The 17,415-nt window shown below is 40.7% G+C and overlaps 1 protein-coding gene across 2 annotated transcripts in view; it reads right to left on the bottom strand.

The window, feature by feature from the left end:
- LOC132820810 (uncharacterized) overlaps window positions 1-15,961 on the bottom strand; it is a 45,439-nt gene extending 29,478 nt beyond the window's left edge. Inside the window, exons 1-4 of one of the 2 annotated variants that reach the window (XM_060833123.1) lie at window positions 15,865-15,961; window positions 10,490-10,556; window positions 4,906-4,982; window positions 4,324-4,384 (exon numbers count right to left, since the gene is read on the bottom strand). In XM_060833123.1, coding sequence (XP_060689106.1) covers window positions 4,324-4,384; window positions 4,906-4,982; window positions 10,490-10,556; window positions 15,865-15,951 — 292 coding nt within the window. In that variant the 5' untranslated portion in view covers window positions 15,952-15,961. Of the gene's footprint in view, window positions 1-4,323; window positions 4,385-4,905; window positions 4,983-10,489; window positions 10,557-15,864 lie in introns of those variants that run through there. The other variant, XM_060833124.1, reaches the window with a different exon arrangement.
- Between the last annotated feature and the right edge of the window lie 1,454 nt (window positions 15,962-17,415).

Genomic DNA, 17,415 nt, shown 5'->3' with positions numbered 1-17,415 from the left:
TCAACATATTACCAGCAGTAGCTAGTAATTGGGAAACTAGATTGAAAACAGATCAGTATGAAATGGGAATAATTTTGAGCAGCGAGATTTCTCTGGTTGGAATAAATCCTTAGGTACAGTGACATGAACAAAAAGGATGATAATTGCTAATTGGAAACTACAAGGACACCAAGGAGCAAGAGGTTAACCAAGGGAGAAAACAGAACAAGAGCAAAATTCTGACTGTCAACAGAAACTTCTATAGTCAAGGGGCTATAAAGTTTTTGTCAGCTGTGATCAAAGTTACAAACATATGGTTTCCAGGTACCAAAGGTCTGGGCATCAAGCCAAAAATGGACGAATAAATTCCACAAATGAAAGACAATCCAAAGATCTTAGTTCTTGTAGGGACCAGTGACAGAACCTTCAATCTACTTTTAACTGTGCACAGATCGAGATTAAGGAGCAGAACCAGTCATTGAAAAAGAGATCAAGAACTGTCAACACAGAACCAGAAAGACAGCTGCAGACTTCTGAGAAACTGGAACCATTTTTGGGATGAGGCAATGGCCACTTGGGCAGTAACCTATATCTAAACAGACAGGGATCCATATTCCTAAGGAAAGGTTAATCTGACAGTGCAAGTCAAAGAAGAAAAAGAGACCAAGACAAAACTGGACTATTTTACCCAAATGTCACATGTATGTGCATGGAGAACTGAAAAAAACCTTGTGAGCCAGAAGCACAAATTCACCTGAGAAAGATGTGATGTACTAGATGGGACCATGGCTACGAAATAAGTATCATGCATATATTGGATTTTTTAAAACATAATTTCTTGGGATGTGAGTATTGTTGGCTGGCCAGCATTTAGTTGCCCTTGACAAGATAGCAATGAGCTGCCTTTTTGAACTGCTGCAGTCCACCTACTATGATTGATCCACAATGTCATTCAGGAGAAAATTCCAGACTTGTGACTCAGCAACAATGAAAAACAGCAATGTGTTTCCAAGTCAAGATAGTGAGTGGCTTGAAAGGGAACTTGCAAACGGTGGAACTTCCATGTATAATATCAGTTGCCCTCTTTCTAGCTGAAAATGCTCGTGGGCTTAGCAGGTGCTATCTGATGATCTTTGGAGAACTTCTGGAGTGCATTTTGTAGATAGCATGCACTGCTCTACCAAGTAATGGTAGTGGAGTGATAAAATGTTTATGGATGTGGTGCCAATAAATCAACTGCTTTGTCCTGGATGATGTCAGACTTCATGAGGATTGCTGAATGTGACACTGTCATCATACTCATGGAATCATACGTTCAGGCATCAAGGTATTGCTTGACTGTCTGTAAGATAGCTGTCCAATATTGGCACTAGACCCCAGATATTAGTAAAGAGGACTTTGCAGGGTTGACAGAGCTGTTTTGTTAGTATTTCTGGTTCCTAGGTCCATGCTAGATGGCTCATCCAATTTCAATTTGAATACTACGCGCATAGAGATGCTATAATTTTCACCTTTTTCCAGTCTTTGGGCCTACTTTGGCACCAACGACATAGGTAGGAAGAGGGGTGGGGAGGTCATTCAGGAGCTCAGGGAATTAGGCTGGAAGCTAAAAGCTAGGACGGACAGAATCGTCATCTCTGGGTTGTTGCCGGTGCCCATGACAGTGAGGCAAGGAATAGGGAGACAGTGCAGTTGAACACGTGGCTGCAAGGATGGTGTAGGAGGGAGGGCTTCAAGTATTTGGACCATTGGACTGCATTCTGGGGAAGGTGGAACCTGTACAAGCAGGACGGGTTGCACCTGAACCAGAAGGGCACCAATATCCTGGGAGGTAGGTTTGCGAGCACTCTTCGAGGGGGGGTTTAAACTAATTTGGCAGGGGGATGGGATCCGGACTTGTAGTCCAGCAAGTAGTTAGCTGTTTTTCAGGATGTCCATGAATGTAGGGAGGCTGTGGAGAAGGTAGCACTGACAGGGAATTCTTGCGGACACAGAGATGGGCTCAAGTGTGTATACTTCAACACAAGGAGTATCAGAAATAAGGTGGGTGAACTTAAGACGTGGATCGGTACTTGGGACTACGATGTTATGGCCATCACGGAAACGTGGTTGTTGGAGGTTCCTGGTTACAGATGTTGCAGTAAGATTAGGGGGGGTGGTAAAAAAGGAGGGGGGGTTGGCGTTGCTAATTAGAAATGGTATAACGGCTGCAGAAAGGCAGTTCGAGGGGGATCTGCATTTAGAGGTAGTATGGGCTGAAGTCAGAAATAGGAAGGAGCAGTCACCTTGTTGGGTGTTTACTATAGGCCCCCCAATAGCAGCAGAGATGTGGAGAAACAGATTGGGAAACAGATTTTGGAAAGGTGCAGGAGCCACAGGGTAGTAGTCATGGGCGATTTCAACTTCCCAAATATTGATTGGAAGCTCTTTAGATCAAGTAGGTTGGACGGGGCAGTGTTTGTGCAGTGTGTCCAGGAAGCTTTTCTAACTCAGTATGTAGATTGTCCGACCAGAGGGGAGGCCATATTGGATTTGGTACTTGGTAACGAACTGAGACAAGTGATGGGCTTGTTAGTGGGTGAGCATTTTGGTGATGGTGACCACAATTCTGTGACTTTCACCTTAGTTATGGAGAGAGATAGGTGCGTGCAACAGGGCAGGTTTTACAATTGGGGAAGGGTAAATACGATGCTGCAAGACAGGATCTGAGGAGCATAAATTGTGAGCATAGGCTGTCAGGGAAGTATGTCATTGAAATGTGGAACTTTTTCAAGGAACAGATACGACGTGTCCTTGATATGTATGTACCTGTCAGGCAGGAAAGAGATGGTCGTGTGAGGTAGCGTTCATTAGCAGAGGGATTGAATTCAAGAGTCGTGAGGTGATGTTGCAGCTATATAGGACCTTGGTAAGGCCACATTTGGAGTACTTGTGCAGCTCTGGTCGCCTCATTTTAGGAAAGATGTGGAAGCTTTGGAGAGGGTACAGAGGAGATTTACCAGGATGTTGTTGGAATGGAGAATAGGTCATACGAGGATAGGTTGAGAGTGCTAGGCCTTTTCTCATTGGAACGGCGAAGGATGAGGGCTGACTTGATAGAGGTTTATAAGATGATCAGGGGAATAGATAGAGTAGACAGTCAGAGACTTTTTCCCCGGGTATAACAGAGTGTTACAAGGGGACATAATTTTAAGGTGAAGGGTGGAAGGTATAGGGGGGATGTCAGGGGTAGGTTCTTTACCCAGAGAGTGGTGGGGGCATGGAATGCGGGAGTGGCAGAGTTAGAATCATTGGTGACCTTTAAGTGGCAATTGGATAGGTGCTTAAGCTAGGACAAATGTTTGGCACAACATCGTGGGCCAAAGGGCCTGTTCTGTGCTGTATTGTTCTATGTTCTATGTACTTGCACTATTTTTATATTTGTACATTCTATCCCTTCCTTTTCCATTCTGGGAACAATACCCAAGTAGCTGTTCTGTAATATTACCTTATCCTTTTGTTTGTGAGGAGAAGCATTCCCTCACCAAAACCACCCTATTTAGTTTAAAGCCTGCTCCAAAGCCCTAATTATTCAATTAATCAGGATTGGCCTCAGCAGAGTTTAAGTGAAGCCTGCCCTACTAGAAAAGATCTTTTCTACCCAGTACTGATGCCTGTGCCCAATGAACTGAAATCCATTCCTCCTACACCAATCTGGAGTATTTTGTTTTCCAAATTTAGCCAATGCCAATACACTACCTAAATCACAGGCAATTGCAAGATGCCCAACAAAATCATTTTGCTGGAGAGACTCAGCAGTTCTGGTAGCTTCTGTGGAGAAAAAGCAGAATTAGCATTTTGAGTGATGATCCTTCTTCAGAACCAGTTCTAAAGGGTCACTGGAATCGAAACGCTAACTCTGCTTTCTCTCCATAGATGCTGCCAGACCTGTTGAGTTCTTGCAGTGATTTTTGTTTCAGATTTCCAGTATCTGATCATTTATTTTAGAGTTTAACCCAAGTTTACGACCTTGGAGGTTCTACTTTTAAATATCCAAATTTTAAAATATTAAATTATGAAACACAGAAGATTATGTAGCCAGAAAATTTAGAAAGATGGACTCAAGTTCAAAAGGTCCCGCACGACAGCTGAGGACTTTGGAATAAGTTGAGATATTCCCCTTTGATCCAAAAAAACCCCTCAAATTTCTGTTTCTTGTGGAGAAACTATTAGTTCCCACATTAGGGTATTATGTTATAACTGTTGGAAAATTGATGCATTGTCTGTAAAAGTTTTAATGCATTGTTTCTCACAAATAGCTTCGCAATCATATCTTGAAAGTAATAAGAAAACATTTTAACTAACCTGATAACTCTGTGCTCATCAGGTCCTTCAGGCTTTCATCAGGTGCATAATGTTTTCCAGACTGAAGTATAGTTAAAAAAAAAGCATTTCAGTAATTTTCTCCTGATTCTGTTCAGCCACGAATGACATTTATGCTTGGAAAAAGTTGTTTTTAAGTTTGCTGTGACTGTAACTGTAACCAAACTTTTCCAGAAGTATGGCTCACTATTGCCGCAGGAAATTAAAATGCTGATCAAGACAAAAATTACTTCAACTAGCTAGATTACATGGTCAGTGTAACAAACAAGTAGTAAAAATGAAATAGAGAATGATCAGAAAGTGTAGCAATTAATCAAGAACAGGGTGGCCCCATGTCTAAAGCACCACAGTACAAACCAATCTTCAAAATACTGTATATGATCCAATTCAAAGTCATTCTAATGTTTGAAATTGGCATAATTTAAAAATACTCAAGTTTACATATCTATGTAGATCATGACCAAAGTCAAAAAATTCTCAGTTGAAATTCAAGCTAAAATTAGCATCATAATACTGGTAAACCAATTGCAAATTAACAGAAAATCTACAGGATACAATCTGCACCTTTTTCTTACGGTTAACTCTGGCTTGTTTTCTCAAGAAAGAATGCGGAGAGTCAATGGGACACCATGCTACTGGACCTAAAAAGATAAAAGATTATCTATAAATGTTACTAAATGTCCTTCTTCATGAAATACAATATTAAAAAAACTCGCTGCAAAGAATATTCATAGTTTCTATTTCATAGCCCTAAAAAAATTAAGATTTATCTATCTTTGAAATAAAATTTTATCTTTCCATTGTTAATTTTTAATAAGGCCTTTATTTGGCCAAGTTAACCTGCTTGCAAATAAATTTTAAGTCAGCCTCCATCAAGGTAAGACTACAGTTAACTGGACAGAATCTCCAGTCTTTCCAGGGAAAGGGCTCGGGTAGAAACCAAATATTTTCCCACAATAATGTAATTAATGACAAGTCTGCAATCTGCACAGGAATTAACATTTCATTTAAGTTGTGATAATTCTTATGTCAAGATGTAAAAGGTAAACTTGAATCCATTTAAATTTCAGTAAATTATTCATTGAACTATAGAACCCCTACAGTGTGGAAACAGGCCCTTTGGCCAAATAAGTCCACAACGATCCTCCAAAGAGTAACCCACCCAGACCCATTCCCCTACCCTATTATTCTACATGTACCCCTGACTAATGTACCTAACGTATCCCTGAACACCATGGGCAATTTAGCATGGCCATTTCAGTTAACCTGCACGTCTTTGAATTGTGGGAGGAAACCCAAGCAGACACAGGGAGAATGTGCAAACTCCCCACAGACAGTTGCCCGAAGTTGGAATCAAACCTGGGTCCCTGGTGCTGAGGCAGCCGTGCTAACCACTAAGCCACCTGCCATTATACCCAAAATGTCAACTTCTCCACCTGATGGTGCCTGGCTTGCTGCATTTTTCCAGCCTCTTGCCTGTCTATTTTGGATTCTTGCATCTGCAGTTTGTGTCTCTAACCTGCCATTACATAGCAGACACAAGATAAATTAACTGAAGGCTTCATTTACAGTTACTGCTGGTTATTTTAGTAGGTAAATGTCTAAACCAGTTAATCAATGACAACTAGTTTCTAGTACCATGTAGTTGAATTACAAATATGTCACAACATATTAAACTGTCATTATGGAAAAATTACTAATTACCATGTAGTTTGTTAAGCAATAACTACAGTAATTAAGTTTTCTGATCGGACACAGCTTGAGTTGAATTGGAAATAATAACATAACCAAAATGTTTTCATTGCTATTTGAAATCTTCAAATACCGAAAATATCAATAGCATTTGGAAAATGGAAGAATTAAACAAAAATGTTTGAATGTTTGTGTGAAGTTAACAAATGTACTGTACACAATAACCACCATACTCACATCAGCGCTACAAAGAAGAAACACTTTATATGAATGGATTGGTTAATTGCACACTTTTCTTGCCAGATATCATAATTAGGCTTGATGTGCTATACTTTTCACTAACAAATTGTCAATCGTTTTAATCATTATGCAAGAGGCATGGCAAACCTAAACATAGGGAATGGATGGCATGAACAGGGTTCCACGTATATTCTATGTATCTACTTTGGGCATTAACCACCTAAACCAATGTAGCAGCTGTAAACAATGGAGACTGTACCAATCATGCATACTTATGAGTAAATATTCTAAATGAAGTGGGATCAGAAACAAATATATTAAGAGATGTTTAAATAAAATGGAGACCATTAACAAAACATAATAAATCAGTAGCAGAGATTAAAATAGCATTGAAGGAATAGCACTAGATTTTACAGATCAACCACATGAGTTTTTTGAATTGTGGTATTTCTCATGGACTTGTCCTCTGACACATCACAATCCCTCTATCTTCCTACATGCCTTCCATTAATTCTGTGCAGCTTACTGAATTGCCCATTACTTAAGGAGCCATCGTGACATTTGTCACTGTCTTTGTAAGAACAGAAACCAACAGGGGGGTTTCCTGTGGCACAGAGGTAGTGTTCCTGCCCCTGGCCCAAGAGGCTCGAGTTCAAGTTTCACTTGTTCAGAGGTGTGTATTAACATTAATTTTAAAAATATCAAGAAAGCAACAGGTCTATTTATTTCCTTCAATCCAATTCACACACTGGAGACTAACTCAGCTAACCTCCTAATTTGCCACTATGATAACAAAATATTGCAAAAGCTGGAAACCTGGAAAAATAAACCAATGCTGGCGAAAATTTGTGGAGAGAGAGAGATAGTCAACATTTCAAGGCAACAAAAGTAAAACAAAGCACAAGAACAGGCCCTTCACCCTCTAAACCTACACCAATCTTCATGCCCTAACTAAACTAAAAACAAATCTGCTGCCCTTACTCAGTCTGTATCCCTTTATTCCCTCCTCATTCAAGTAACCACCCAGATGCCTCTTATATGTTGCCAACATGCTTCCACCACCTCTTCTGGCAGTCGATTCAGGCTACTATCACTCTCTGCATGAAAATCTTCCCTCACACATCTCCCTTAAAAACTCCCTCCCCCTCCCCCTTGTAATTGGAACTTCAGCCTTGGGGAAAAAAAAGCCTCTGACTACACATCCTATCTATGCCTCTCAATTTTGTAGATCTTTTATCAGGTCTCCTTTCAGCTACCATCTTTCCAGTCTTTTTAACTTTCCTCATAGCCAATGCCCTCAAGACCAAGCAACATCCTGGTGAACCTTCTCTGCACTCTCCCCAAAGCTTCCACATCCTTCTGGTAGTGTAGCAACCAAAACTGCACACAATACTCCAAACTTGGCCTAACAAGGGTTTAATATGGCTGCAACCTGGTTTACCAACTCTTGTACTCCATGCCCCAACTGACGAAGCATGCTATTTGGCTTCTTAATCACCTTGGCAACCTGTGTTGCCGGTATTAGGGAACTGTGGAACTGCATGCCCAGATCCATCTGCATGTTAATGCTCTAAAAGATTCTGCCATTGACAATATAATTCACACTTTAATTCAATCCTTCAAAATGTATCACTTTGCATTCATCTGGATTAAACACCATCTGTCATTTCTGTATCCAAGTGGCCAATCTAAATCCTGTTGTATCCTTTCACAATCAATCATCGGCACTATCAGCAATTCCATCAATCTTCATGTCATCTGCAAACTTATTAATCAAACCACCCACATTTTCTTCCAGATCATTTATATATACTACAAACATACAACCCAAGACTGATCTCTGTGGAACACCACTAATTACCAGTCACCATTCGGAAAAACACCCTTCTACCACCTTCTCTGTCTATGACCAAACCAGTTTTGTATCCATCTAGCCAGCCCACCCTGAATCCCATATGACTTTAGTTTTTGTACTAGTTTACCATGTGGGATTTTATCCAATGCCTTATTAAAGTCCATATATATCCACAGCCCTTCCCTCATCAATTATCTTTGAACTTTTTGAAGAAGTGAAAATCAGGTTGATGAGACATGACCTTCCCTGTACAAAACCATGCTGCCTGTCACCGACAAGTCCATTTTGTTCTAAATGTGAAGGCCTTCACAACAGTCATACCAGACTGGAGATGTTAACCATTTTGCTCTCCACTGATGCTTCCAGACCTGGTTGTACGTTTGCATGCTGAGCTGGTAGATTTGTTCTCAGACACTGTCACCATGCTCGGTAATATAATCAGTGAGCCTCCGATTAAGTGGTGTTCTGTCCCACTTGCTATGCGTGTGTCTTGGTCTGTTATGGCGGGTGATATCACTTCTGGTGATGTGAGGTTGGTAAATAGGGTCCAAATTGATATGCTTGTTAGTGGAGTTCTGGTTTGAATGCCAAACCTCTAGGAATTTCCACGTGTCTTTATTTAGCCTGCCCCAATATTGCCCCAGTTGAACTTGTATCCCACTTCATCTGTGGGTATGGCTACTAGTCATAGTCTTTTGGTGGCTTGTTGGTGCTCTTGTATCCTGGTGGCTAGTTTCCTGCCTGTCTGTCCAATATAATGTTTGTTACAGCCCTTGCAGGGTCTTTTATATATGATGTTCATTCTACTGGTTGTTGGTACAGGGCCCTTTAAATTCATCGGGAGCTGTTTCAATGTGTTGGTTGGTATTGTGGGCTACCATGATGCCAAGCGGTGGAGTAGTCTCGTCATCATCTCTGATATGTCTTTAATGTACGGCAGTATAATGTATGCTTCCAGACCTGTTGCATTTCTCCAGCATTGTATTTGCTCCAATCTGTGCTGCTCACCTCATCTGCCAAAAACCATGTGGCATCTGCTTGTGAAGCAACAATCATTGGATTTTCATCATAATTTTTAAAAAATCATTAAACAAGGCTCTTTTCACAGATGACCTTATTCTGAAAAGGTTCAATTATTATCTGGGCTTCAACTGAGACTTGGCACAAGCCACAGGATCTAGTTATATTTTAATTCTAATATCTTTTCTTTGACAGACTGGTCCTCAGTTTATTTTTTACATCCAAACTCTCCAGTAGCTTTGGTCCCTTACAGTACTCTTTGTTCAATGTATCACGCTTCTGTTGCACATCTCATTTCAACCTGCTAGTCATGCACAACTACACTTTTAAACCCCAATTTTACCTTTAATGCATCAATCAGTCTGTTCAACAAGTCTTAAACCTCCATTTTTAAAAGCTTGTCTGGTGCAATATGTCAATTATCTGTCTCCTACGTTGTTCCTCCTGACCATAGGACTCATCTTTCTCACTCAAAACAAATGGGTGTAGCTTGAACATATTACATGCAAGATTATTTTAGCTATCCATCACCAGGTTTAATTGAACAATATTAAACACTTTGTTGCTGAGCTCCACTGCTTCAGAATCATGCAAAAGGATCAAACAAAATCACCCCACCACCACCAACCAATGCAATTGCCATCAGTTTGAAGTTCAATTGTCTGCTCTGACAATTGATTGCTATTACAACTATAAGCTATTAAAAAGGTGGATGTTTGCTTTTTTTTTTGAGGGCAAACCCAGCAATTTTAACCCTCCTCCAAACAAAATCCTATTTTCACTCTACTCTCCTTTCTTGTTCATAACACTCACTCATGCGCCTTTAATCTCACTATCACTAAATTACTCGAACAAAACATCCCTTTTGGGCCAATGCTAGCTGGAATTGTAATGGTCTCCTCTTCATTTCAAAACAATAATCATCAAGCCCCATCTTCAAAACCTCCACCCTTGCACGATACCACCTCATCTTTAAATGCCCCAAAAATTGATTAAACTTAACCTCAAATCTGTTCACATTTCTCCCCAGAATCAATATTGTGGTCTCTCTTTCTTTCCTGCTGCGGAATTCAAATGGTCCACAAAGTTTAAAAAATGGCACAATGTATAGCTATGACCAGAATACTTTATTGCACCCACCCCAACCTTTTGGCATAGTCCAATACTGCTCCATTATTCAGCAAAGTATAACTGTTTTTTGCTTGCCATTCTTACTTATATGATGACAAGCAACTCTAATGTATGAAAAAGGCGTTAGACTGCTGAGAATACTACACCGATTAAAAAATTACTCCAGTAAGTTTTCTAGATGATATTATGTGATGAATTATTGTGTCTTACCTGATGGAGCATCAACAGTCATATCCTCAAGATTAACAATTAGGTCATCTTCAAATGGATGGTTGTACTATAGAAATCCAGAAAAGATTAGATTGATTTGTGTTTATTATCTTAAGTGATTAAACTTCTATATAAAAATTGCACTATTTTGTGCACTTTATAAGTGTATGACAAAAAGATAATAGAACCACAGGATTACTCTCCCATTCAAGAGAAACAACTGGTGATGGTTTAACCTGAGGGCTGCCACACTGCTGGAGATTGGGAAAGGACCTTTATAGCAACCTCAGTCAGAACCCATGCAATTGTCATCACCGTGCATTGCAAATCAACTGTCCAGCCAACTGAGCAAACTGACCCCATTAACACACCTTTCAAAAAGTTTTAACTGCAACCTAAGTACGTTTTATTTGCGTTCAAACAGTATTGCTTTTTCCAAACTTAATATTTTGACATTATATTTCAAAGCATGGGAATCATACCAACATTTTCATACATTTGGCTCTAAATGTTTGCGATTGACTGTGTTGTTACTATTTTTTGTAATCTTGTACATTAAATGAGGAGCTGAAAAATGTGTTGCTGGAAAAGTGTAGCAGGTCAGGCAGTATCAAAGGAGCAGGAGAATCGACGCTTCAGGCATAAGCCTTTCTTTATTAAATGAGGAGGATAGTAAGAGACTAGTAAAATAATAGACATAGCATGTGAAAGTGAATACATTGATATATTTTGATAAGAAATAATGGATGCAACACAAACTAAATGGTACAATTTCAATAAGGCTTCATAGACATCTAGCAGTGAAGGCACGTGACATGACAAAGTTGAGACGGCTGTTTAAAAAACATGTGAGCTATAACTTTGAGAAAAAAAAAGTCTGTTTAAACATTAGTCCCCAGACCTCACGTTGCAAGTTTTGGCAAAGGCTGGAAACAATCTGATCCTGCATGGTCTTAAATTTGACTTCAAAGTTCTAGAAAAATGAAGTTTCTGAGACAAAACTCTATCCTTCTCCTTGGCAACTGAGGTTGTTTATAACCTTTGTGTCATATCTGAACCTAAGCCAAGATTCTGACCAAAGCCATCACCAAGATGGTTTGTTGCTACGTCCGTAACATCAACCTGTTTTACTCTGCATCAGCTTGCCTACCGTTAAAACCTATAATCATGCCCCTCTTATATCTAGACATGACCAGTCCAACATTTTTGCTGGTCTCCCATGTTCCATCCTCTAAAACTGAGGTCATCCAAAATTCTTTACCCTTACTTGCTCCAAGTCTCATTTATGTTTCCCATCATCTATGCTCTCGGATTTTATTGACTTCCAGTCAAGCAAAATTTACATTTTAAAAGTTCCTCATCCTTGCTTGTAAATCCTTTCATATCACAATAATTTTCTCTAGTCCCACTACACTCTCAGGTAACTACATTGATCTAATTCCAGCCATTTCAGAATCCCAATTTTAGTTTCTCCACCATTGGGAGCCTTGCTTTAAGCAGCTTAGAGTTTGTCCGAGGTAGTGGAATTCTCTCCATAATCCTTTCCAATGGTCCATCTCACTTTTTAAAAGGATTTACCTCTTTGATCAAGTTTTTGGAAATCTGTGCCAACCACTACTTTATGTGGCTTTTTTGCTTCGTAACATTTATTTAAAGTGCCTTTATACACAAACTATGATAAAAACAAAAATAAGGTTCTGGACGTAGGTTTGCTGGCTGAGCTGGAAATTTCGTTTTCAGATATTTTGTCACCATGCTAGGTAACATTATCAGTGAGCCCCCGGTGAAGCGCTGGTGTTTTGTCCCGCTTTCTATTTATGTGTCTTAGGGTGGATGATATCATTTTTGATTCTTTTTCTCAGAAGATGGTAGATGGGGTCTAAATCAATGCGTTTATCAATGGAGTTCCGGTTTGAATGCCATGCTTCTAGGAATTCCCGTGTGTCTCTCTGTTTAGTTTGTCCTAGGATGGATGTGTTGTCCCAGTTGAAGTGGTGTCTTTCTTTGTCCGTATGTAAGGATACTAGTGATAGTGGGTGATGTCTTTTTGTGGCTAGTTGGTGTTCATGTATCCTGTTGGCAAGTCTTCTGCCTGTTTGTTCAATGTAGTGTTTTGTTAAAGTCCTGGGATGGTATCTTGTAAATGACATTTGTTTTGCTAATTGTTTGTACAAGGTCTTTTAGGTTGATTTCTGGAACTCCAGCCACATCACCTTACATCAAAAACATTGCTGAAATGATCTCCAGACTACTCAGACCCATTGGCATCATGGTAGCCCACAAACCTATCAACACACTTAAACAGCAACTCATGAATCTAAAAGACCCTATACAAATAATCAGCAAAATAAATGCCATTTGCAAAATACCATGCAAGGACTGTAACAAACACCACAACAGACAAACAGGCAGAAAGTTTGCCAACAGGATACATGAATATCAACTAGCCACAAAAAGACATCACTCACTATCACTAGTACCCTTACATACCAACAGAGAAGGACAACATTTTGACTGGGACAGGTTAAACAGAAACACGCACGGGAATTCCTAGAAGCATAGCATTCTATTTGGAACTCCATCAAGAAACACATCGATTTGATCCCCATCTACCATCCTCTGAGAAAAAGAACTGGAAATGATATCACCCACGCTAAGAAACCGAGACAAATAGAAAGCAGGACAAAACGCTAGCCTTCACTGGTGGCTCACTGATGACGTTACCTAGTATGGTGGTGAAACATCTGAAAACGAACCTTCCAGCTCAGCAAGCAAACTTAGATCCAGAACCTCAACTGGAGCTGTAAATCTTTCCAAAATCACTACTAAAAATAAGGAGTTATACTTGTTAAAGTCTTCAGGAAACATAAATTCAGAATGTATTAAGGGCTTAGTATGCAGAGATTAACTGGAACCACAACATGGATAAGACTTTAGTTATGTAGATATAAGAGAGAATTTGGGGTTGCTCTCCATTGAGCAGAAAAAGTTTAAGAGGTGGCTCAGTAGCAATGGCAAAATCATTAAGGCCTTTAATGGAGTATATATGAAACTTGCCTCATCAGCAAGAGGGTTGATTTGCAAAGCATATATAAATTCGGTAAATGGCAAAAAAGCCAGTGTGAGGTGAGAATTTCTTTATGTAATGATCAGTCATGCTCTGGAATCGACTGCTTGAAAAGGGTGATGGATAGAAATTCATGTACATTCATGGGAATTTCAAAAGAATGCAAAGAGGTTTCAAGGGGAACTAGAAAGGCTATATGAATGGGCAAGAATGTGGCAGATGAAATATAATGCAGTTTGTGTGAAGTTATCCATTTCAGTAGAAAGACTGAAGATGCAGAGCATTTCTTAAATGATGAGCGATTGGAAAACTATGCCAGGCATTTTTAATTAACCTACTCAGATGTTATGACACATCTTTGGGACACACAGGACATTAACCCAGGTCTCTTGGCTCAGAAACAGACACTAGGACTGTGCCACAGGAGTCCCACTTTTCCATGTATATAAGTCATTGAAAGATAGCATATAGGTGCAGCAAAAATTAGGCAAATGCTATGTTAGCCTTTATCACAAAATCCAAGGAGCCAAGGACTAAAAACACCTGGCTTCAATTGTGGAGAACATTGGGTGAGACTGCACCCAGAATAATGTCCAATTTTTGTCTCCTAAAGGAGGTACATATTTGCTAAACATGGGTGCAGTTGAGGTTCACCAGACCAATTGCTTGGATGGCAAAAGTGTACAGTTCAGCCATGACCTTATTGAATCATATTGTGGAAATGCTGGTGTTAGGTTGGAGAGGGTAAAGTTAAAAATCACAACACCAGGTTACACAACATACACACACACACTCATACACATCCAAATAAGCCAATGTACTGAATTTGCAAATACATTCTATTTTGCTCAAAAAGCACACAATCTGCAGGCTGTCAATTAATGTAACATTTTATAAATCCTATTTTGGAAATAGGACCAGTCTGACTCGAGGGACAGAGACAGACTATGTTCATATGTTTTTGAGGGGAATGGGCCTCCAAACACCAGAATTAAGAAGAATGAGAAGTGGTGACAATGAATCTTAGAAAATTCAGAAATTTACAGAAGAGATTTTAAAGTGGGGGGGGAAGGGTTATTTTGAACCACTCACAAGAGTGCCTTTTTCAAACCTTTATGTCACCCGTCAATATTTTGGACTCTCTAGCATCACCACAGGCCAAGGGCCAGGGTGGTACTGGTGTTATGAGGGGCTCGGCTTCGGTGGTCTTCCATTAGTCTGGTATCAGACTGTTTGTGTTATTGGTGGACCGGTGCTCCCTTTTTTTATTCTTATTTTGTTTTTTTGGTGGGGTTTAGCCAGTCCGAGTCTCCAGCCAGAGCCTGTTAACGATAGGTTGCTTACTTATCACTGAAGAGTTGTAATACTCCGAGTGTCAATGATAAAGCGAGTCTGGATGTCTTTTGGGAAAAGGTTTCAAATCTTTCAATGCTGAGGAATTTCATGAGGCTGTTATTCAGGCCCAGCCACTTGTTTCGTGTGCCCATCATGAAGCCAAAGTACTTGGGTTCAGAGCCTCCCGAAAATTCCATTATCTTGGCATTAAGGTGTTTATAATTTCTTGCTTTTTTCACACTATGCCATTTCCAGTGCTTTGCTGTCATTTTCATACCGCACTGTTATATCGACTATAACAATCTTTTGATCTTTCTGAAATATGGGAATGTGTGTCCACAGTGGACTGTCTTTTGCAAAGAACCTGGGCTCAATGCATCATGTCCAGTTGTACTTACTGACATGCAGTTGGTCTGCAATCTTATTATGGTATTTTATCTGTGCGTTTTTGACAAGTGGCATCCCAATTGCCATCTCACACCTTCGGCGAGTTTTTTTTATCTATTCGGTGTTCCCCTTGATAGGGTGGCTCAGTGCCTGCTCCCAAACCCGTCCTCAGTGGCCATCCCTTTAACGGTGCCTCCCACCTCATCCTGTTCGCCGGATTTCACTCCGCCTGTCCAAACCTCTCCAGCCCTATCCATCCGGTGTTACAACCCTCCCCATCCTCTCCCCGATGTCCTCCCCGGCCAAAGTGATGGACTGCAGATGCTGGAGATTAGAGTGATGGTGCTGGAAAAGCACAGCCGGTCAGGCAGCGTCCGAGGAGCAGGAAACTTCCGGATGAAGGGCTCCTGCTCCTCGGACCTGCTGTGCTTTTCCAGCACCACTCTAGTCTTGACCCCGACCTCCTCCCCACTCGCCGGGGAGCGGCTGCAAATCCGCACAATGTGGCCGTGACGGCAGCAGAAATGCACCGACTCGCGCGCGTCAGCGAGCCCAGGCCGTCTGGCAGCACCGGGCTTCTCACTACCTCCTGGAATATTCGCTCCATTGTCCTCCTGAACTTGCAGCCATTGCGCTTAAGTCTCTCACAGACCCGGATCTCATCTACCGCCATGGCGCCGAGCAACTCCGCTAACGGCCGTCACATTCAAATCCGAGGAAGCGCGCCTCTGATTGGCTCACTACGGACACGCGTCACAGCAGGCACCGGCCGTACTCGAAAGCGCACCGAGAAATGCAGTAATGCGCAAGCGGGAAAACTGAACTGACTGCAGAAGGAGCATGCAATGACATCAGTGGAGGGAGAAACATTGACTAAAGTTTAAATTGGAATGGAATTCCCTCAGATTTACAGATTGGAGATTTCAGTTGTTATATGCTGGGGCGGGGGAGACAGTGGAGAACTGTAGAGGGAATGGCAAAAAGATGTCATGAAGTGAAAGACAAACAGGGATAACTGGTAAGGGACATATTTGTCAAACATGGTAAAACTAATCAAAATGGGGGAATTGGTCAAAAAGTCTAGTTTCAGTCCAGAAGTCAGTCAGATCCCTAACTGACAGCTGAGGTGCTGTTCCTCAAGCCTCACTTGAACTTCAGTGCACGTTGAGAACAAGGCAGTGAATACAAAAAGATAATTACCCCAAAAGGTCAGGGTCATGTTTGAACATAGAAAATATGCTGTTTGTGACTTGAATAAGCTAGGTCTGAACCAACGTTCAGAATGCACAGAGTGGGCAAACATGCACCCAAATTGAACACCCAGGAAAACCCAAATCCTGAAAATGGATAAAGAGACCCTGAAAAGGACTTCTGACTCAGGTAAATGTGATGAGGATGTGCTGGTGATGGACTGGGGGTGGACAAAGTTAAAAAATCACACAACAGTTTATAGTCCAACAGGTTTATTTGAAAGCATTAGTTTTCAGAGTGCTGCTCCTTCATCAGGTAGCTGTGGAGCAGGATCATAAGACATAGAATTTCTAGCAAAAGATCTCAGTGTCCTGCTACTGAAATTATATATTGAACAAATATAGATTGCTGTTATCTTTAAGAATGGATTGCAGGTTTTGGATCATTAATATGTAAATCCCAGAACTTTCCAGTCACATTCTCGAGACAATCTAAGACTTTATAAAAAAGGGTGACATCTCAGCTCATACAATGCATTAAAGGTGTGAGATTAGAGTCTGTCTGTATCCCAATCTTGAGCCAGACTATGAGCTATACACTGACCAAGATAGGAATTCATAAAATGTTACATGGATGGAGTACCTGCAGATTGTATGTTTTTTGAACAAAATAGAATGTATCTGCAATTACAGTTCTGAAAATGCAATTCACCCCATAGACTTATATGTGTGCATGTGAGATAGAGAGAGAGAGAGATTGTGACTGTGCATGAGGGTGTGAGTGCATGTGAGAATGTGCTTTTGTGTGCTTGGTAGTGTGTGCGTGACTGTGATGGAGTGTAAGCCTGTGAGAGAGTGTGTGTGTAGGTGTGAGTGTGTGTATGAGAGAGAGTCTGCTTGACTGTGTGTGATGTGAACCCAAGGTCCTGGCAGAGGCCATTCTCATG

Source organism: Hemiscyllium ocellatum, chromosome 12 (genome assembly GCF_020745735.1).
Source record: "Hemiscyllium ocellatum isolate sHemOce1 chromosome 12, sHemOce1.pat.X.cur, whole genome shotgun sequence".
Lineage (NCBI taxonomy): Eukaryota > Metazoa > Chordata > Chondrichthyes > Orectolobiformes > Hemiscylliidae > Hemiscyllium > Hemiscyllium ocellatum.
Note: the sequence above shows the minus strand (reverse complement) of the source record. Positions and strands in the feature narration are given on the sequence as shown.